This window comes from Capricornis sumatraensis, chromosome 5 (assembly GCF_032405125.1).
Source record: "Capricornis sumatraensis isolate serow.1 chromosome 5, serow.2, whole genome shotgun sequence".
In the NCBI taxonomy this organism is placed as follows: domain Eukaryota; kingdom Metazoa; phylum Chordata; class Mammalia; order Artiodactyla; family Bovidae; genus Capricornis; species Capricornis sumatraensis.
The window spans coordinates 62,100,496-62,123,938 of NC_091073.1; the positions used below are offsets into that span (position 1 = coordinate 62,100,496).

Here is a 23,443-nt window from a genome sequence, read left to right on the forward strand (position 1 = left end):
AATATTATAATGATTAAAGACTGCAAAACTAAGGGTGAAAATACTAACATTTAAAGAGAAAAGAATTTTAGTCTTTCAGTTTAGATTTATTCCCAAATGACCATTTTGGGTGTTTGATATTCTAAATTGCCTGGGATAATCATATTTTTTGAAACAAAACAAAACAAAACAAAACAAAACAAAAAACAAAAAAACCCCCAACTTTTTACTTATTTGTTAGATTTTGTTTTGGCAATTTACAGAGATACAGAAAGACAGAGAATGAATCAAAGAACATGTAGCCACAATATAACTACTATTAATAATTCCCCATCTCCTAGAAAGTCAGCATTGTGGTGAACCTAAAGATGTTCTTGATAGTTACATATACAATGAGAATTCTTTTCAGCTACTTGTGATAGCTGTGAGAACATTTTTTAAAGGAGATATATAATTTTAGTTGTTTTGTTTGCTTTATTGGTTACTCACCTATCACTTCTAATTTTTCATGTAAAAGGCCAGTCTATGAAAATGCTGCTCATAGCTGTTGTAAGATTTTATGAGTGGATAGGGTAAGTTGGTCTTCCTCATAAAATACATAAACATTTTGGCAGTGATAGATTTACCTTCTTGAATTTAACTTCCTCATATTTCTTGGGCAATCAATCTGTGTTGAGAATAGGGGAAAGATAATAGTTATCTATGGTTTCTGTGCTTTGAAATAACTTATGGTAAGTAGACAGGCATCTTGATGTTAACTAGTCTGAGGATGGTGTTAAGCTAGTGTGTGTGTGTATTAAGAGCAATAATAGAATTAAGTTCCTATATCAACATGTGATAAATAAAACATTTTAGACCAAATGAAAAAAATTGATTTTCTGAATATAACCCTTCTGTGAAGGTGTGGATTGAAACTGCGTTTCCACTAGGTAACAGTTAACACGTATTTTTGAAAGCAGTGATACATTATCATAATGTAGTCCAGCCGAATAGAAGCCCCTTAATGGTGGTGAATTTGTCCTGTTCACTTCTATTTTTCCAGTGACTAATAGCCATATAATACATATATATTGAATATAAACAAAAGCAAATATATTTAAATGAATAAACTAAGGAATTATAATCTTGAAATTATGCTTACTGTTATGTAATTTTGCTTAATTTTTAATCTAATTAGAATAAAATTTAAGTACTGTGATAAATATTAAAGGACTGATGTATGTATCATAAATCTATTTCATTTCTTGCTAAGCAAAATGGTCACATATGACTGGTCATATGTCACATATTGTTACATGGCTTTGTTGACAGTTACACATTTTACACCACATTGTTTGTATGCAGTTTTGTATTCAACTAGGCATTCTTGTTTTCCAAAAATTGGGATTTATTTTGTAGTGTAATTTATAAATTATTTTTTTCTAACGAATGTTTTCCTTTATGCCAAGTGAGGGGGCCATTTGGCATCCATAGAGATATAAACTTTGGAGTTTTATGTATTATGGGAAAAGTTTTCATTTGTATTCATATGGTATCACAAAATTGTAAGTTACATGCATTGAGTACTCTGTTCAGTGCTTAGTTAATTTTATGTGAATTTTAGGAGGTAACATACGGAGTATGAAGTGCCATTCTGTTGTTGAAGCAAATGTCTCCCCCCACCACTGGAAATTTAGATTAAAATTTGAGCAAGGAAATAGGATCATGATTTGCTTTGAGCATCTGTATTTATTCAGCTGTAACAGAAATACTTCATTTCTGTGCTCACTGTAAGGTATCTATTCAGAGTACCTATTTACTGCAATTTCTGTAAGAAAAATGTAGCTTGAAATGGATTCTCAGCTTCCCCATATGTTTGTTATAGTTCTTCATGCAGATAGACATATACAAGGTACCTAAGCAAGTTCTTGCTGACCTATACAGTACCTGCATCCTATCAGGTCATATTTCAGCTCCTATATTTTTGATAAATAGCCTGGCTCTTAAAAAGCTCTGTCCATGGTGCTGAAACCTCTTGTGATGTATGAGCATGTCTTGCTGATAAATTCTAATGTCAGCCTCTCTGTGATAGTGATTCATCAGGTTGTAAAATTTGTGTTTGGGAAACACACTGAATTAGCAAGTTTCATATTTTGTTTGTGGTAAAATTAACACAGTTTGTCCTTTTGTATTAAAGAATTTATAACAATTACTTTCAAGCATTGCATTAACAGCTTGGATTTAATTAGATACAGTTAGTGCTATCACCAAAGCAAATGTCTAGTGTTAACAAATACGTTGATATGACTTCAGTGCTAGAAATGTTTACAGGCCAGTGACATGTTGGTAATAAGAAGGAAGCTTCTATAGGAACAATTAAGCAATTGATGATGAACAGTTAAAGTAGCAATTAACAAGGAAGCCTTGTAGAGATAAGAAATTTGCATACAGAAAGTAAGGCTTATTACTGTTGGTGATTTGTTTTTTTTAAAAAATAGTTTCAGGATGTTTTATTTGTACATAGATACATTTTTGGGGGCAGAACTATGGATTTTTGTTTGTAAATATGACTAAAGCCTTAAAAAATATTGGTAGTTTTTTCCAGGTAAAATTCTTGTATTTTTTGTATAAGATTCTAAATTACAAATATTAGTATCTCAATGATTCTCGATTTTTTAACCTGCATTCCTTTAGGTGCCTTAAATATTGTCATAGAGAACTGCACTTTTTTTTTTTCTTTTATTCTAAATTAGTCTCAGAATCTTTTCATTAGTAAAACAGTCCTCTTAAATTTCTGTTTAACTCTGGAACTTCTACTATCAACTCTGTATATCTTAAGATTAAATTTAAAAATTCCAGTCTCAGAAAATTGTAGTCTCCTAAAATTCTAAAATCTATTGTTATCCTGGGATAAAGAACCATCCACTTTGATCATAACTATCTTTAAGTCCATACCAACTGGGTAAGTTGCTACAAAATTATATAAACCTCCTTCCTTGGGGGTCATATAGAATATATTGTTTTCTTGCTGTATTTGCAATATAGAAGAGTATTAGGTTATTTGCTTGTTATTGCAGTGTCATTAACTGTTTACAATCACAAGATTTGAAAATTACACCTAGGTAAGTCCTACTGAGATTTGGTGATATTTTCTACAAAGCAAGCAGCCTAATATTGAGTCACTGCCAATTATTAAAATAAGACTTTCAGTTCCTTAAATATTGGGTTTATATTACGTGAACCTAAAAGTTAAATCTACTCCAAAAGCTTTGGAGAAGGCAATGGCAACCCACTCCAGTACTCTTGCCTGGAAAATCCCATGGGCGGAGGTGCCTGGTGGGCTGCCGTCTGTGGGGTCGCACAGAGTCGGATACGACTGAAGCGACTTAGCAGCAGCAGCAACTCCAAAAGCTTCTTGTTAAGAAAATCTTTAAGTGAATACATAATTTCCTAGAGGATTTGTTTTTGTCAATAAGGGGTTAAGTACAATGTTATTATTGCTGTTCAATATTGATAAAGTGCCTTCCAGGATCCATTTTTGTGCATTATAGACATGTAGTTACACCCAGTAAAAGTGTCCTACTCTTAGCCTTCCAAATTTCATTATAGAAAAACACTTTTGAAAACACTGTCATTTAAATATCTGGTCAGATGATATTTCCCAGAAATTATTCTTTATTTAGAAACAAAAACAAGACAAAAGCAACTGATTTTAATCCAAAATGTATTTTTCCTTATAAAAGAGGTCCACATACTCACTGTGTCTACTCTACAGAATTTGTCCATTTTATTCCACCACGTGTCAATTCAAGTTTATTGGGTCACTGCGAAAACTCGTGGCTAATATGTGTAATACAACACAGGAGGAGGTATTGCTCAGTTCAATTATTCTTATATACTTAAAAAAGATACAGAAATGTTTTTGTCCACTTTAACTGTAGTCCAGACAGAAAAGTTACATGAAAGTTCTAGAAAATGGATTTATTTTATTTGGTTGCCACAGTACCCTTTGAAGCCAGTTAATTAAAATGCCAAACTTGTACATATGTCCATTGGTCAGGAGCAGCACTGGTGAAGCTTAAACTTCTTTCTGCAAAGTAATATTTCTCTGCCTTTTTTTTTTTTTTTTAAGTACAACCACAATCTTGAGTTTTTCCTTGAAGTAGATTTAGTTGGTTGTTTTTAGGACATGTTAGTTGGCACACCTATAACAGTTGCTTTTACTTCCAGTGCTGCACCTTTTTCTTTGCCTGTTTCCCAGAGGTTGATCAGAGGAGGGTAAAGCTCACTGAACGCAAAGGTTGGTTTCTGTAAGTAATTCCTTACATAGTTATGTCCACCATCACAGTTGACTTCTTGAGAGAGGAAGCTGAAAAGACAGATCACACCAATAATGCCCAGAGAGCCTCCAAGGCAAGCCATAAATGTTGTGGTGTTATTCTTTTCATACTTTTTTTGATCAGGGTCCAAACCTTTTGTGGTGACATTTACACATTGTTTTCTGCTTTTTTGATAGACGGTGGGGATATCAATACAAATCTTATACTCAGTTGCTGGGTTCAGATGAGTAAGATTATACACCTTGACATCAGATGGTATTCGTGCACTTTGGGCAGCATGGGAATTCTCAGCCTTGACAAAGGCTGTCCACTTAATACTGGATTTGAGAATTTTAGAACTTGCTTTCCAAGACACCAGAACTGAATTGGCCTGAACATCTTTTATTTTAATATTCAAGGATCCATTGTTATCCTGGGGAAGAGAGCCATCCACTTTGATCATAATAGACTTTAAGTCAGCACCCACCAGGTTAGTTGCTATGCAGGTATACAAACCCCCTTCTGCTGGGGTGATGCCACTTATGTCAAGTGTGCCTTCAGAATGGACATAGAACTTATTTGTTAGAGTATTAGGCAAGAGTTTTTTACCAGAAGGTGTTATCCAGTAGATTTCAGGCTGTGGCTCTGCAGTAGCTCTACAGTGTAAGGAAACATAACTCCCAGCTTCTAAATCCAGGTTGGAAGGAAAACTCTCAGGAGCTATAAGAGGGAGACAGATTTCCATCATTTCCCTAAAATGCACCTGCCGCACATTCTGGCCTTGGAATTCTGGTGGGTCCACACAAAACAGTGACTCTGGCTCCATAAATCGAATGTTGGTTTTGTTCATATTAATCCAACGGATGACACAGTCACACCTGATAGGATTGCTGTGTATGCTGATTTCCTTGAGGTTTGGCAGAGATTCCACTGTACCCTGGTACAGGGCACTAAGGGCATTGCTGTTAAGCATAAGTGATTCCAGCTTGGGCAGCCGGAAAAATGCATTTGGGTGAATGTAAGACAACCTGGGGTTGTTAGTAGCTTCTATTTTTCTTAAATCTGGTAAGTTATCCACAGCAAGACTGTCGATGGAAATCAGCTCAGGCATATTGTTTATTCCCAACTCTTTTAAGTGTAGCATATTGCTAAAATCTCCCCTCCGTATTCTGTTAATGGGATTTTTATTTAGATCCAAAAATTTGAGGTTTACTGCTTTTTGAAGAGCAACATTGGGCACTTTAATAAGCCTGTTGTCATAAAAAGAGATGCTTTCTAAGTTTTCAAGTCCAACCAAGGCGTTATCTGGTATTTCTGTGAGGTTTATACCAGCTATAACCAGGCTGCGAAGATTGATAAGAGGCTTAAAGTTCATATCTTTGATTCTGATGATTGGATTTTCCCCAATCATCAGAATCTCCAGATTGGGAAGAGCCTCAAACCACTTACTGTTGATCATCTGCAATCTGTTTGAATTGAGATGAAGTCGAAGAAGATTATGTAGGCCAATAAAGGCTCCTGGTGAAATTGCAGAAAGCAAGTTGTGATTAATATAGAGTTCTTGTAAGTTGCTTAGTCCAGACAGACATTTTTCAGGCAGCTCAGTAAGTTTGTTTTCTTCTAGGTATACAGAAAGAAGCTGAGGCATCTTTTTTACATTAATGTTGGTGACTGAAGATAAATTGTTTTGAGATAAGTCCAGGCCAGTAAGGTTTACTGGAAAGTCTATGGAGTATTCAATTTTTGCAATATTGTTAGTCTGTAGTAGCAGAATCTGTGTGTCAGCAGGCAGTCTGGTTGGGAAATTTGAAAGACCTAAATCATTACAATCCACTGTAGATGCCTCCATATAAATGGATCGAGGTGTAAACCAGGGCCGGATTTCACATGTACATAACTGTGGGCAATCTGCTTTTTTATCTACAGCTTGTACTAGGGTAGTGATAGCTAGGCCAAGTAGCACATGAATTTGGAGTAGCAGGTCCTTCATCTTAGCTTTCTTCTTCAGGAATTTAATGGGCCCTTAAGGATTCCACGGTCACTGCTAGTAAGATCAGTAAGAGCTGATTGATACAAAAAATAGTTGCTTTTGTCAAATGATGAATGCCAGAGAATGGCAAAGACTTTCTTCATGGAAATAAGTGCCAGTGCCACAGTTGCATTGTCCAGAAATGCCATGCATATTGGTGAAAAGGCTTCTATCTCCTTTACGATAGGATATGGATATAACTTTTGAAGATGGAGTATGTATAGATGGTCACAGGAAATTAGGCAATTCATTTATTTAGGAGTATAATATTCACATCCTATGCTTGTTCAGTACTTGCAGGAATAGCAGCATGATGCTAACTATAATAAAATATAAAAGAAAAAAGAAAGATAATTAGTCCAAAGGAAAAAAAAACAATACCCATTAACTAATTATGATTCTTATATATAATAGTCTTATTTTACAGTTAATTCAATATGTTTTGATGACCTTATTCCCTGTTATGACTGCCCTTAATAGTAATTGGCCCACACATTGGACCGGCTGAGAAACTGTATCTTTAGAAGACTTAAATTACATTAAACATAAAGAATTTTTCTCTGTTTTTCAAATCTTTGCTTGTTTTATTGCTTGTTATTATGAGCTATTATTTGTTGTTCTATTTGACAATTACGGTGGGGAGGGGAGAAAACCTTTCAGTGATGGCTTTTTTATTTTCTCTTAGAGAAGGAAAATTAAAAGGTTATAAATAAACAATAAATAAATAATGTTGTTCAGTTAAAAATCAAATGAGTTAGTCTGTGATTCCTCAGGTTTCCAGGAGATGACATTTAGAAACAAAATTATAAAATGATGTAGAAATTGTGGTATTTAGCTGAATTTTCCATTTTCATTCATACTTCTTTCCAAAGTCTCCTTTGTATAAAGTGACTTGAATTTTGTAGTCTTTGGAAAAGACTGTCTAACTTGCTGTAGATTCACTTGTATATTGTCATGCTGAGCTGAAATTCAGATTAATGTTAGACTGTTTGATTATCCCCCGAAAATAACTTACATTCCATTAGTTACAACAATGAAAAAGTAACTTTATCACATCAGTAAGACACTTAGCTATACCTTCTTTTAAACGGTTACTGATGTCTTTGTTGTAATAATAAGCAACTGCAAAGCCAAGTTGCAATTTTGATATGTTCTATATTATAAAATACCCCACAACATTCAGATGTTCACTCCACCTGTTATACTGCTGGTGAGTTCTCCCTGCAAATGCACAGGACAGCTGGAGCACGGCTGCCCTGTGCATTCTGAGACTTGTGCCTACCAGGAATGACTGTGAATACTGTTCTTTCCTCTCTGCCAGTATCGACATTCATAGTGGCATTGCTGACTGACTCTAACATGGGTGTTTCAATGACAGAGATAAATATATTTAGAGATACGGCTTCCACAGAGAGACAAAACTTTTTTATTTAATTTAAAAAATTCCTTAGTTTTAAAACTTGTGAAAAATTTACAGTTCTAAGTCACATCTTATCCTCCTCTTGTCCACTAAGACATCTGATAAAACTGGATCATGAAGCTCAGATAACTACTATGTTATCCTGAATTAAGTGTCTCTTTTTTAAATTACTTCACCTATTTAATGATCAGAATTCCTTTTTTTATAAAACACTCTTCAGATATTATTACTCTTAATCTGTTTTAAGTAGGCTCTAAGCCCCTTGAAAGAATTTAATGCAACTGCATCTTCCCTGAAGATGCCTTATAAATCCTTAGCCATCCATCATCTGGGGTCCCTCTTCTTTTTCTCCGTGTTTCTTGTCATTTTCTGCCATTCTCCTGCATGCAGCCTTTTCTCTGCCTATAACTGTAAATGCCGCAACTTCTCTTTGCCTGGATTGCCTGTTTCTTTAAGTTAATTCTTGCTCTTTTGTCAATCTTCAGTTCAAGCATCACCTCTCTAGGAAGCCTTCCATATAACTCCTCCTCCCAAGTTGTACTTAGCTTCCTGCTGGTACAGGGTGGTTCCAGCGCCCCAGCACACATCTCTGTTAGAATTTTTAGTTGATTTTCTCCCTCATCAAATACTCACTTCTTTTCATGCCTGAGATCTGCCTGATTTTGCAACCCCAGCTACTGGGCATAATGATTAGAACACAGTAGATGCTCAAAAAAGGTTTTCAGTGAACTGATAAATGAATTACATTTATATATATATATTCATCTTTCTATATGACTATAGAACCAACTTAAGCAGCTTGGTTTAATTTCCTAATTTCAAATCTAGTTGGTTTAATGCACATAAATCTACTATACAGAATATGTTACCTTTATTGCTAAAATTCAAGGTTTAAATTTTAATATAATACAAAGGAACTAGATTTTAAAGAAAAGTCATCTAATATTATAGCTTAGTTTATTCCTTAATTTATCCAGTCAAAATTTAATGAACACCTATTATGTGCCACTTTGAGTTAATAGTTGGAGGATAAAAGGATGACTTAGATATGATTTCTTCCCTTCATAAGTTTTCAGTCTTTCAAGGGTGACACAAGTAAATAGGGAGAGGTACCAGGATAGAATTTGAAATAGAAAGCTATTGCATCTCTATTTTCAAAATGAAGAAAAGGCCTCGGTACAAAGTATAAGAGATATTTCAGTGTGTTGCCACAAATGTTAATAACTCAGTTGTGAACTGAACAATCATAATTTTGGCCAATTAATCAGTTAGATCCAGTTTCTCTAGCAAACAGAAACCTATATTCTCCTTTATGTTAACTAGAGGATTAGAAATGTTCAAGGTAAAACATTCTTTTAGGGGGGAATCTTAACCTAAAGCCATTTTTTGTTTTAAAATTTTTGTGTTTTCTTAAATTTATATTTACCTTTAATTAGAAACCCTTTTCTAACCTCATTTCATCATTTTGGCATAGTCATATGCCAAAGACAACCAAATCTGAACTACATTTATTCTGTAAGCTTTTGAAAATAAGGAGAGTTCTAAAAGTAGTGAACACATTTGAGTTTTATTTTTCCAGGTCTGTAGGAAGAAATTGTCAGTATGGGAAGTACAACAGAGGATATGTAAATTGTGCCTTTATTGTAATATTGATTTTTTTCTCATTTGGAAATGATGATGATACTTTCACTAATGGATTATTTGGCATGGATTGTTTGCAGGATAGTAAGGCAGTAATAACATCTTACATATTAGTGCTTTGCTGTTTTCAAAGACCTTTGATATCCATTGTTTATTTTATGTTAATAATGACCTTGAAACAGATTGCAGAGGGATTTTAACCACTGTTTTTGTTTTTGTTTTTTGACAAGGGCATTGACAATCTATCTGCCTGGAATCACACAGCTAATATTGATGAGGAAGAATTCAAACCCAGGCTTTATCTTTAGGCCTGCAGCTCTTTCTAGTAAGGCATGTTGCCTATACATGTAAACATGTGATGAAATCATATTGACAAAGGTAGTGAAGTGATTTATTTCTTAGCATGGGCTGGCATTACCTTTGTCTTCAGCTTTTCAAATTTAGAATATTAATATTATCAATCTACTAATAGTGAGCAGGATGTGATCCACACTAACCAGACTCACAAGAGACAAGACCCAAATCCCAACACATTACAGTGAGAAATATGACTATCAAGAGTACAAATGTTAATACCTGAATCTGCCACTCAATGCTTTGGCTTCATTTTAAAAATATTCTTGGTAGTACAAATTATGAACCTGCACTTTGTTTGTGAATATAAAGTCGGGGCAGGGAATTTAGGTTAGACTTCTTCTTATTGTCATCAGAAATGATAGTCTGACATGCTTGCTTTAGTAAAGAGCATATATCATCACAGGAAACTGAACCTCTTGAGCCTCATGGCCTTTAGCATGGCTTCAGCCCTCAAAAGCTTATTGTGGGAAACTTTTTCCAGATTTATTCTTGGTCGCTTCTCATCTGTGTCATGATAATTATTTGTTTACACTTCTTTTTCCCCTTACTTGCCATAAAATTATTAGATAATAGATTATTGCTAGACATTTGATTATTAGACTATTTCCTTACTAGATATAAGATTATTAGGTTGTTACTTTCTAAATTATGAGATTATTATTATTGTTAGAAACTATGTTCAGCTTCCTTTTGATTTGATTATATAGTGTATTTGATTGATTGATTAGTACCCAGGCCAGTATATAGGTCATTAAATGTTTGCTACATGATAATTCACAATTATCTTTCTATAACTTGTGTTAGATGATAGCATATGGACTAGTGATTAAAATTACTTTTGTCCTTAAGTAACTTACAACACCAAAAACAGTGGTTAAAATCCCTCTGTAATCTATTTCAAGGTCATCACCTGAAATGCAGAAGACCCCAGTTCGATTCCTGGGTCGGGAAGATCCTCTGGAGAAGGGATAGGCTACCCACACCAGCATACTTAGGCTTCCCTTATGGCTCAGCTGGTAGAGAATCTTCCAGCGATGCGGGAGATCTGGGTTCGATCCCTGGGTTGGGAAGATCCCCTGGAGAAGGAAAAGGCTACCCACGCCAGTATTCTGGCCTGGAGAATTCCAGGGACTCTATAGTCCATGGGGTTGCAAAGGGTTGAACATGACAGAGTGACTTTCACTTTCAACTTACAATTAGCAACACAGAAAAAAAAAATAAAGAGGAAAAGATATGCCCCCAGATTTTTATAGAATTTTTTTTTCTTATTGTTTGACAGAAAGTAGAAATATCACAGTTATACTGCAAAGTTTCCAATGGGAAAACAGAAAATGGTTCACTTTACTAGCACCGACTTAAAAACATAGCTGGTCTTTAGGTACGCCTTAGCTTTATCAGTGAGAAAATGGTGTTTGTTGGTGGTGATTTTGAGACTTGGGCTAGATAGCAATTATATTGGTGACGTTGATTTTAGAAGGAGAGTTTGTCATTTGTTCTTTATATGCATTGGTGTAAAAGTTTTCTGTTTTAATTAACAAACTAGTTATGTCATTAAAAAATAAATGGAGCAGCATCCCATCTTCACTTTTTGAGAATTTTAATGTATGTGCCCTAAATCCTCTTACTTTTATCCTTCTTCTCCCTCATCTTTCCCTCCTCTGTTTTTCCTTTTTGAATATATTGGAGTAAAAAGAGAAACTCTCTGAAAAATTTTTTCAAACTTAGAAAACTTGTATTATACAATTATTGATATACTTACTTAATTTCCTATACTCCATCCATGTGCTTGGATTTTTTTTTTTCTCCTAAGGAATAGGAAAAGTATGCTTGAAAATATCAGTATTTCAAGTTAGGTTTAAAGATTTAAGACTGTTGCTTGGGAAGATGATCTGGAACATTATATTGAGACTGGGATATAATAAGCCTTCAAATAAATACTTGATGATGGATGAATGTATGAACGGATGGACGTTTATAAAGTACATATAGATAAAACATTGTCCTCTTCTTCAAAATAAAGTAAGCCATATGCAATATAACTTAATAATTGTAGATACATCTTCATTAAATGATTTCCTGTTGTTAGTGCACACATCATATATATGGTCATACCTAGGAGCTAAGAACCAATTGATACTTAACTATTGCTCATTTCAGTTGCTTTTTCATTTAAAGCTTCTTTTGTAAGGTCTTGTCTATACTTCCTTTTAGTTTTAAAGGCAACAGAATCTTCCATATATTAAAGCAAAGGTAAGCTGTAATTGAATATTATACAATTTCAGAAGACATTGTTAGTGAAATGTTACCAGGAATGAAAACTGACATCTCAATGAAATGTATTATATCAAGGCTCTTTTAAATGACTTGAATGAATGACTCATACAAGTCTAAAGGCAAACCCTATTAGAGTTTACCATCTATCTACTTTTTCATTTATTCTCCTATTCAGTCTTTCAGTAAGTATTTGCTGAGAGCCTACTGCATCAGTCAATGTACTTTCATTTCTAGTCATTACATTTCATAAGATTTTTAAGAATTGAAAAATTAAAAATGACTTTTCTTTGACAAAGTATAATTGGCAGTGTACGTAAGGCCTTTTTTGGGGTTGGCAAATTCAGAAGACTTTTAATTTTTTTAATTTAAAAGGCATTTTAAGATGTAATTTTTCTCATAGTATCTTTATTTTTTTCTGTTGGCTTCCCCATGTCATTTTTGCCTGATATTCAGGAGAATAGCATTGAAACATGTATATTATCATATGTGAAATGGATAGCCAGTCCAGGTTCGATGCATGACACAGGGTGCTCAGGGCTGGTGGACTGGGATGACCCAGAGGAATGGGATGGGGAGGGAAGTGGAAGGGGGGCTCAGGATGGGGAAAACATGTACACCCATGGTGGATTCATGTCGATGTATGGCAAAACCACTACAATATTGTAAAGTAATTAGCCTCCAATTAAAATTAATTTTAAGAAAAATTTTTTAAAGTGTTTTATATGTTTTAAATTAAATAATATGTGCAAATTAGACTCTGACCAGCAGAGTAAAAGCTCCCAGTTTTGGCCATTAAAAGAAAGCAATTTTAAGAATTCTCATATCTTAAGGATATTTTTTAATATTTGTGGACACTCATAACTTTAGATTTCTTCAAAATAGAAATAGAAATAGTTTCTAGCTATAATTATATATGGAATTTTTGAGACCAAAGACTATTTTTTCCTTGGTAAAAAGATCTTAATTGTTTAGCTTCTTCTGTTTTTCTACATTTCTGAAACATTGACCAGACACCTCCTTTTCGGCAGACACTGTTGTAGCCACTACAAAGTCAACAATAGATAAGATAAATTGTCTGTTCACCAAGTTCTCAGTTATTGAAGGAGAAAAGAGCAGAGGATGCTGCACTGTAGAGCTGACGTTGTAACAGTAGTACGTGCACTGCTCTGCAGATGCACAAAGGAGAGGAATTCCTAGGTCTCTCTACCCAGCCCGAGTAACTTGAGTCTTCTGTATTCTTTTATAATGCTTATAAAAACTCAACCGAAGTAGTGGGGAAACACGTGGGTAAGGAGATTTAATATCCACTATCTTTCAGGTGAATTTTTACAATCCTAAAGCTTAAGAACAAAGTGTGGCTTCTTCCCCGTACTTCATTATGTATATTATAAAGACTGCAGAGTCTGAAGAAGCAAAACATTTGGATGCTTAAGTTCAAAAATTGTTAAAGATAGGAGGTTGCTATGGCTACATTAAAGCCCAGTTTTTCCTTTTCTCCTACAGCAAATTGCTAGCTAAGTTCATTTGTGTAAAGAACTTAAATTCTATTCTCCCATTTTCTGACTTTACATTGCTTTGTTGTTAAGACTCAGTCTTTTTTCAATTCTAATTGAAGGTTCTGTATCCCAAAGGTATTGTTGGACTACACCAAATGCATCCCTATAAAAGGTTATTTTTTTTTTCCTTGAGAAATATTTATTTTCCAGTTTTTCAGAACATAATTGTTCTCTGTCAACATTCAGGGAGTGGATAATGGTGACTATTTAGAGTAGTTTAATGAATGCCAACTTAAAATATTTAGATGTTAATAAAAAAATTGATAAATGGGAAGAAAATTTGCCTTGCATTATGAAATATGGGTCAAGTTTACTAGGTGATTGTGTGATTGAGGACAGGGCATCTTACTTTCCTATGCCTCAAGTTATTGATCATTAAAATTTAGAAAATGGTTGTATGATCATTAAGGTTTTTTTTCATATTCTAAGCTTATTGATACTACTCTGAACATGAAAAATATTTTTAAAAATATCTAAAAAATAGCTGTGGGTAAACAGTTTTAATCTTTGTATTTAATTGATCACTTGTTTATAGTCAGTGCTGTAGTTCTATGTCTTAAACACATTAGGATCACTGAGTTTTAGTCATTACGGGTTTTTTTTTTAATGCTATCAGACTGATTACCTGCCATTATTTCTATTTCATTTTATATTTATATCTGGTCAGTAAATGAAGAATAGAGTTACTTTAGTCATCATATTGAGGTACACTAACCACTGGGTAAGTAAATTGCCTGAATTAGGTCCCTTGATGGAATAAATGAAGCAAAAATGAGTTGCTAGTAACTATTAATATTGGCATATGAACAATATTTACCTTATGATGATTTTTTTGCTAAGTTGAAGGATATGGATTTTTAATAATATCAAAGTTTCAGCCACCTCAGTAAACTTAGCATCATATTAAATTAGTGTATTTTTGATGTCATAGAAATTTTGAGCTAGAAATGGGCATAGAGATCTATTGATTCTCAACCTCGTCTCAGTTATGAAACCCTTTGTTCAAATAATGTCTAACCTAGACTCACAGTATGTCAAACATAGGAAAGAAGATCTATTCTGATTAACATGCCAGGTGGATGGTAGAGGAGAGTCAGATTTGTGGAAATATTTAAATGCCACCCAGTCTGGTTTTACATCTGATCCTGAAGAGGCTCCAAAGACCGTGGTTTTCTGAACCATCTATTGCATCCTCTCTTAGAAATGAGGTAATGAAGGTCCTCAGAGGTGAAATGACTCAGGCAAAGTGGTTCATTCTAGAAGGGTGTTGAAAATCTGCAGAGACCTTAGTGACTCAAGTGGTAAAGAATCCGCTTGCAATGCTGGAGATGCGGGTTCAATCCCTGGGTCAGAAAGATCCCCCGAGAAGGAAATGACAACCCACTCCAGTTTTCTTGCCTGAGAAATCCCACGGACAGAGGAGCCTGGTGGGCTAGAGTCCATGGGGTCCACGAGGCCGCAAAAGGCATGACTTAGCAACTAAGCAGTAACAACTATGTTCTTAGACATGATTGAGTGACTAACACTTTGACTTTGACTTAGCCATTCTTTCTAATGCAAATTCCCCCACTGTCATCTCAGTCTAGGGACCTACCACAGTGAAGTCTCTCTTCCTTGGCCTTGAAGTGAAGTGGAAGTCACTCAGTCACTCAGTGTTCGACTCTTTGCAACCCCCATGGTCTGTACAGTCCATGGAATTCTCCAGGCCAGAATACTGGAGTGGGTAGCCTTTCCCTTCTCTAGGGGATCTTCCCAACCCAGGGATTGAAAACCCAGGTCTCCCACATTGCAGGTGGATTCTTTACCAACTGAGCCACAAGGGAAGCCCTTGGCCTTGACTGCCTCTTAATTGGCCTTTGTCCTTTCAAGGTGGGAAGAATACCCAAGTGTGTTATGATAGCACCGAGTCTCCAAGGTAATTAGGAGCTGCACAGGGATGGGGCAAGGAAGAAGGATGTGCTCTGGAGAAGAGTGGCTGTGGTAGGAGCAGTTAGTAACAACACATCAATGGCAAACATGTCCCATGTAGTACTGGTCTTATGCCTTATGTAAATTGCCACAGGTATTCCTCATGTCATCTCTTCTTGTAAACTCTGACATCATTCTTCATTTTCACATTAAGGCCAAAGAGGTTACATGACTCTTTGGAAAATAAGTTTATTCCTCCTCAGATTCAAGTCCCTTTATTTTGCCTCTAATCCACTGCTAAATTAATTAAACACAGAGGCCATTAACTGATAGGACTCTAATTTTGCAGTGGCCTTTGTAAGCAAACCCAAATCTAAGCCTGTAAACGCTTCAGGGTTACAAAATCAAACTGCTAAGGACAGCAAGGAAAATAGCTAAGCAGACTTTAAGCTACAGCCAATCATCCCTTTCTTTGCTTCTACATTTTCTCTCTTAAAGCCTCTTTCTGAGTTCCTGCCAATGGGGCCTCCTAACCACTTCCAGTTTGACTCTACTCTATTCAAAGTGATTTTTGTTCAAATAAAGTCTTAAAATCTCAATATTCCTCAGTTAATCTTATCCTACCACTGAGCCCTCATCCATGGAATTCTCCAGGCAAGAATACTGGAGGGATTAGCCATTCCCTTCTCCAAGGGATGGGTCTTCACAACCCAGAGATCAAACCTGGGTCTCCTATATTGCAGGCAGATTCTTTATCATTTGAGCTACCAGGGAAGACCACTGAACTCTACTTCGCCCCAAATGTTTACTAATATATACCACTCATCTTAGTAACTATTCAGAAATTTATTTCCTACAACTGGATGAGCACACTGACTTTTGTTGTTGTTTATTTCTCCTTCTTTGATAGAAAAGTTTTATTCAGATGAAATATAGTAGGTAGTTGAGTGGTACAGAAGGGGAACCAGAATAAGCAAAACTTATTTTCTAAGCCTAATTTTGCTGTGTGGTTCAGATAAATCATATTACTCTCTGAGTCTTAGTTTTCCACAAAATGTGGATTTTGGACATTTTCATTATTATTTCCAAACTGATAATGTTCTGGGAATATCCCTTAAAGGTTTCTTATAGAGTCACTGTTATAAAGAAGTTCCCTTTATAGAGCAAAATTATTTTTGTTATTGTATAGGACTTATGCACAAAAATGCATATGATGAATCCCATATATTTAATTGGTACTATCTTTGAGGATGATTTCCTTAGATTCTTATATTTTGAGAATCTCAAATCATCTATTTTCAAATTGGCTAAAATTCTCTTTTGAATAATGATAGGAAATAGCTGTAGCTAAAAAGTAGGGAAAAAAAGAGATTTGATATCGTTTTGTGTCCTTGTCATATCCTGGACCTTCTGTTTAAACAGAGAATATTAGTGCAACTCTTAAAGCAAGTCATGTACTATTTTCATACCTCATGAAACTAGGCGCAGCTGACTCCTTTAGATTTAAATGTAATCCTTGCAATGAATTTCTTTTAGAGAAACCAGGAACAACTTAAATAGCACAAGTCTTTTTTTTCCCCCTAAATCTTAAAATATGCTTTGGGCAGACTTTGAGAGTCTTTGGACTTTTTATCTTGTGTCTTCTGCTCTTTTCAGAATTTGGGGATTGTGCTATGTGGGGAAATCCATAGGGATAAAGTGAAAAAAGGATCAAGATAGTTTTCTTTAAAAAATAATTCCAACATGGCACCCCAAAACAGCAGATCTCTGGAAGCTTGTTATAGCATAGCCAGAATCAGGAAGGATAATTCATAGTACAGAAATTCCTTATTTGTAATATTCTTTTAGAGAGTGAGGCATGCCATCTGAGTCTCAGGAAGGTTTCATATTGGTGTAGTGATTTCTGTATATTTAGAAATAATAGCTTGTTGTGATACTGTCATTTCTCATCTTGAAAAGGATTCTGATTTGTATTTATTTTTAATTGTAGTTTTTGCTCAACTGAGCACTTCATTAATAGCATTATATGTGAGGTTGATTTTTGTATGTAATTAGCAAAACAAACGATATTTCTAAGCCAGAACTTGTTCTGTTTGTTTATGCTTCTATTTCTTCTATGAGAATAACTCCATGTATTCAGTTCAGTCTCTCAGTTGTGTCTGACTCTTTGCGACCCCATGAATAGCAGCACACCAGGCCTCCCTGTCCATCACCAACTCCCAGAGTTCACTCAAACTCATGTCCATCGAGTCGGTGATGCCATCCAGCCATCTCATCCTCTGTCGTCCCCTTTTCCTCCTGCCCCCAATCCCTCTCAGCATCAGAGTCTTTTCCAATGAGTCAACTCTTTGCATGAGGTGGCCAAAGTATTGGAGTTTCAGCTTCAGCATCATTCCTTCCAAAGAACACCCAGGACTGATCTTTAGGATGGACTGGTTGGATCTCCTTGCAGTCCAAGGGACTCTCAAGAGTCTTCTCCAACACCACAGTTCAAAAGCATCAATTCTTCGGCGCTCAGCTTTCTTCACAGTCCAACTCTCACATCCATACATGAGTACTGGAAAAAACCATAGCCTTGACTAGATGGACCTTTGCTGGCAAAGTAATGTCTCTGCTTTTGAATATGTTATCTAGGTTGGTCATAACTTTCCTTCCAAGGAGTAAGCGTCTTTTAATTTTACGGCTGCAGTCACCATCTGCAGTGATTTTGGAGCCCCCAAAAGATGTCCTTTTCCAAAAAGATGTCCTTTTCCAAAAAGATGTCCTTTTCATTATAGGGGACTGGAATGTGAAAGTAGGAATTCAAGAAACCCCTGGAGTAACAGGCAAATTTGGCCTTGGATACGGAATGAAAAAGGGCAAAGGCTAATACAGTTTTTCCAAGAGAACTCACTGGTCATAGCAACACCCTCTTCCAACAACACAAGAGAAGACTCTACACATGGACATCACCAGATGGTCAACACTGAAGTCAGATTGATTATATTCTTTACAGTCAAAGATGGAGAAGCTCTATACCGTCAGCAAAACAAGACCAGGAGCTGACTGTGGCTCAGATCATGAACTCCTTATTGCCAAATTCAGACTTAAATTGAAGAAAGTAGGGAAAAACCACTAGAGCATTCAGGTATGATCTAAATCAAATCCCTTATGGTTATACAGTGGAAGTGAGAAATAAATTTAAGGGACTAGATCTGATAGATAGAGTGCCTGATGAACTATGGAATGAGGTTCGTGACATTGTACAGGAGACAGGGATCAAGACCATCCCCATGGAAAAGAAATGCAAAAAAGCAAAATGGCTGTCTGGGGAGGCCTTACAAATAGCTGTGAAAAGAAGAGATGTGAAAAGCAAAGGGGAAAAGGAAAGATATAAGCATCTGAATGCAGAGTTCCAAAGAATAGAAAGGAGAGATAAGACAGCCTTCCTCAGTGATCAATGCAAAGAAATAGAGGAAAACAACAGAATGGGAAAGACTAGAGATCTCTTCAAGAAAATTAGAGATACCAAGGGAACATTTCATGCAAAGATGGGCTCAATAAAGGACAGAAATAGTATGGACGTAATAGAAGCAGAAGATATTAAGAAGAGGTGGCAAGAATACACAGAACTGTACAAAAAAGATCTTCACGACCAAGATAATCACAATGGTGTGATCACTCACCTAGAGCCTGACATCCTGGAATGTGAAGTCAGGTGGGCTTCAGAAAGCATCACTCCATGTATTAGGGAACTCTGTAACATAACAGTACTTCATTCAGTACTGTGCAAGTACCAATGGAATTTGATTGCCTAATTGGGTTCTTTAACTTCCTTTTTATCATTCCCTTGTTAATTTAGCATTTGTATAGTCTCAAGTTTAGGTGTCTGTGAGGAAAAGTGCTCATTTATGCATTATCCTTAACATTCACTCATTTTAAGCATCTTATTTTCCAAATATGGAAAACTAAATAATGGAAATTTTGCTTCAGGTTATAATTAAACTATACATCTCTCTTTGGGTGATTAATAGTAGTTTAGCAGCCGGGTATTGTGAAAGCAAGGAGATTTCCCAAATTGGGAGAAGACCTCACAACATTTAGTGACTTGATTTCTAAAATGAGAAGGTCCTCCATGCTCTACAATTAAATAATTTTTGTAATAATTTTAAATAAGGTCAAAACTGTTTGACTATATTTCCTGAAAAAACATCATATATTACTAACAGGTACTGACAAAACTTACATGAAGATTTCATGATATTTTCAATATTTTCAATATATTCAATATGTGGATGAGGTTTATCCACATATTTATTTGTATGTCAAACTATGGCATATAGATAGGGTGGGAATTTTTCTAGAATCAGAGGTAGTCCATAAAGGGATTCTTAGGGCCTGAACAATTCATAGGAAATTTGGAGATTTTTTTTTTTACTTTTATGTCAATGTGTAAAAAGTAATTGTTCTCTTTGCAAACTGTGTGTGTATAGGCACATGTGTGAGATCCTTTCGCTCAAAAATTCCCAATGTGACTGACAAAACTTAGGTACTAAGTTTTCCCATTTTGTTCCAGTTTTTATTCTTATCAGTAGATGTTTTGGGTGGTTGATTTAGTTAGGCATCAATTTATATTTGAAAATTTTCTCATGGGTGGAGACGACAAGTCTGCCTAAATAAGCTTTCCTTTTTCCTTTGATGCTTTTGTTGTCTGAAAGCTTGTTCTTATTGTCCAGTTCCAGTTTATTTGAGAAGCTAGGGTGTGGGATGATTTGTAAATGATGCCATCCTTTTGTCTTCTGAGGAATTCCCAGCTGCATTTAGAGACAGCCTCTCTAGCAAACTCCTCTGAGTGTATGACATGAGAAATACTTAGGTGGTGCATTGCACTACAATGGTTTGGAAAAGGATTCATGTAGACCTACTTTCAGTTTCCCTCCATTTCAGATAATAATATTTGGGGTAGTTTTCCAGGCAATTCAAACAAATTTTAAATATTTCCTTCTTCATTAGAAGCCAGTCATATATCCTAAACTAAGTCTTCGAAGTTTCCATTAGTGAGTCATCTGAGGACTGTCCACCTCCCCGGTGTAGTTAAAGGAAATAGAGTGATTCCAGCTTGAGTTGATTCTTTGGACCAGGTGCATGCATGCGGCCTGGTGCTTTCTGATCACAAGCACTGCTCTCCCTAGGGTCTTATACACGGGAGGACATGATAGGCATATAAACCACCCCCACCAAAAAAAAAAAGGAAAAAAAGTTTATTATGTATTGATTGCCACAAGTACAAGTAAATGCTTTCATACTGATCTCAGGAGGGTGTTTGAAGCAGAGACATACCATAAAGGATGACAGGTAGCAGATTTACATCATGTTTGTGTTCTTTCATTAGCTCACTTTGGCAGAACAGAAAGTCACTGGTTTGTGAAGAAGATAAGGAAGGCTCTGAACAAGAGTCCACTGAGGTACTGTAGACGGAGAATGAAGAATGGTTCAGTGGCAATATTACAGAAAACTGAAAATTGCATTTCAGAAAGGGATGTTCCTCTGACGAGAATTCAGAGTGCAGGGTCTCTGAGTAGTTCAGCTTCTGTTCTGCATATAATTATTTAAAAAAAAAAAGTTTTCATTGCTATTAAACAAAGCAGCATGAATATCAGTGTTTTGTGTTTTTGCTATGAATTGTGAAAATAAAACAAGTTTTGAAAGGAATTGACACAAAATGGGCTCCTGTGGTCAAACAGTTTCCTCAAATGCAGTGAACAAGGGGTTGAATCATAGCCCCACATTTCAGGTGTGCCGTGAGTCAGTGCTTGCCTGCCGCTGAGGTTAGCGATGAATGATGCTCTGTCACTGCCTCTGGGGGAGCTGGTAATACAGATAGGGTCTGTATTATTAGCTCCTTATAATGAACATGGAATTGCTTGTCCATTTTCATTTGAAAAGAGTATCTGATTTCCCTCATGCTCTGTGACTTTCCCCTCATACTCTTGTCAGACTGCTTAAGACAGCAGTGCTCTCTTTGAGCCCGGGGGCTACAAGAAAGATGTTAAAACAGAACAATAATACAAAGTCAATTGAAAGCTTGAGGAAAGTTTTCTGAATTATGCTTTTGAGTTTCAAAAGTATCCATCCACACAAGGAACAGGGGTAGTTTTCACGCCTGTGTGCATCTTCGTACATCTTTCAGTAAGAAGAAGCTTGTTACTGACAGGTCATGGGCTCCTTCTCTAACACTTGTGTTGACAGATGATCACTGTGAGATGATCTGGTGGTACCTTGAGAAAATCTGAAGGGGCAGACAAGGCTAGTTCTAATGCAACCAAAGTCAATGAGGCTTTATAATCTACCTCATGTGTAGAAATAAAAAGTGCCATATGCACCTTAAAGCTTTGAATTTTCTTCCTGTCACTTAACTTATAGCCACTGAACTTTCGAGGAGCCTCCCAATCGCTCTTTGTTTGGAATTAATTTTGTGGGACTACCTTCAGTAAACAATCTTGCAAAATTTGGTTGCCTAAAACCTCCTTGAATTCGTTTAAAATTATTATTGACAAAGGGGACACAATTTGATTATATTCTACCTGCTCATAATAGACTTTATGATGAATTCTACTTGAATAGCTCAGATGGTAAAGCATCTGCCTGCAATGTGGGAGACCTGGGTTGGATCCCTGGGTCAGGAAGATCCCCTGGAGAAGGAAATGGCAATCCACTCTAGTACTCTTGCCTGGAAAATTCCATTGATGGAGGAGCCTGGTAAGCTAGAGTCCATGGGATTGCAAAGAGTTGGACATGACTGAGTGATTTCACTGTTTGCTACCTAGTAATATTCAACGACTATACCATATAAGGACTAGACTACATTTGGGTAGTAAACATTTGGGGGATATGAGATGCCCAAAAACAGTGACATAAAAAAAGAATTTGTGTTGCCTTTAAGTGGGGAGTAGAAAGGGTCAAAGTTAATGGAGGAAGTAAAAAAGAGCAAATGGCCATTTCTTTGAAAGGGAAAGTAGTACAACTTGTAATGCTTGCAAATTTTAACTGTATGTTAACAGGCAGCATAGGCTCTTGCTAACATGACTTCTTTTTACAACAATTACCTCGAGAAGAGCTTGGGCAGTATGCCAACTTAGCATATTTTTTTGAGGTTCCACTTTAGCTGGAGATCTTGTCATGGAAATGATTCTAAATCTTAATTGAGAGAAAGGGTTCTTTCAAAACAAAGTTGTAAATTTTTCTCCACTTTACACTTAAAAGCCTGGTATTCATCTCATGTGGATTAGGTAAACTAGGTAACAAATCTCATGTTTGGGAGAATTTTTTAGTAATAAACTCTCAACAGAAAACACAGGAATAGATTTCAAACTATCATTTTAGGCTTGGAAAAGCAAATAGTTTTATATCACTTACAATAGCTTCACAGGGTAGAACTTAATGTTTTTATATATTTTTGATACTGGATTTGAGTTAGGAGAAGAACAATTTCCCTTCACCCATTTGGGTGATTCAAAACCTTTTAAATCTGATCTGGGACACTGACTAAAATTTACTCTTCCCTTGTGCCCAAACTCAGATAGTAAAAAGCCTGCCTGCAATGTGTGAGACCTGGGTCCGGAGGATCCCTTAGAGAAGGAAATAGCAACCCACTCCAGACAGAGCAGCCTGATGGGCTATGTTCCATGGGGTGACAAAGTGTTGGACACAACTGAGCAACTAACACTTTGTGCCCCCAAAAAATTATTTTGTGAAGTCAAGTTAATTTACCATTACTTTGTACTGCAGGAATATTTCACATTGTTAAGTCAAGAATTATTCAATATTAATTTGATGTTAAGGAGAAACTTTCTTTGAAGCTTAATTTTTTTTTGTATTGTTTGTATACTTACATTTTTCATATCATGCTTACATTTTAGATGTTTTCATAAGTATAGCCATGTAATAAAGTTTGCATTAAGCCAGTAGGCAATTGGAATTTAAGATCTAAATTTCAAATAGC

At 35.8% G+C, this 23,443-nt stretch overlaps 2 protein-coding genes across 2 annotated transcripts in view; one reads left to right on the plus strand and one right to left on the minus strand.

Moving 5' to 3' along the window:
• Positions 1-23,443, plus strand: part of IMMP2L (inner mitochondrial membrane peptidase subunit 2) — a 950,351-nt gene that overhangs the window by 441,475 nt on the left and 485,433 nt on the right. The window lies entirely within an intron of this gene.
• On the minus strand, positions 4,141-6,267 carry LRRN3 (leucine rich repeat neuronal 3). Its single transcript, XM_068973407.1, has one exon. It carries the CDS (start codon positions 6,265-6,267, stop codon positions 4,141-4,143), a length of 2,127 nt encoding a protein of 708 aa, XP_068829508.1.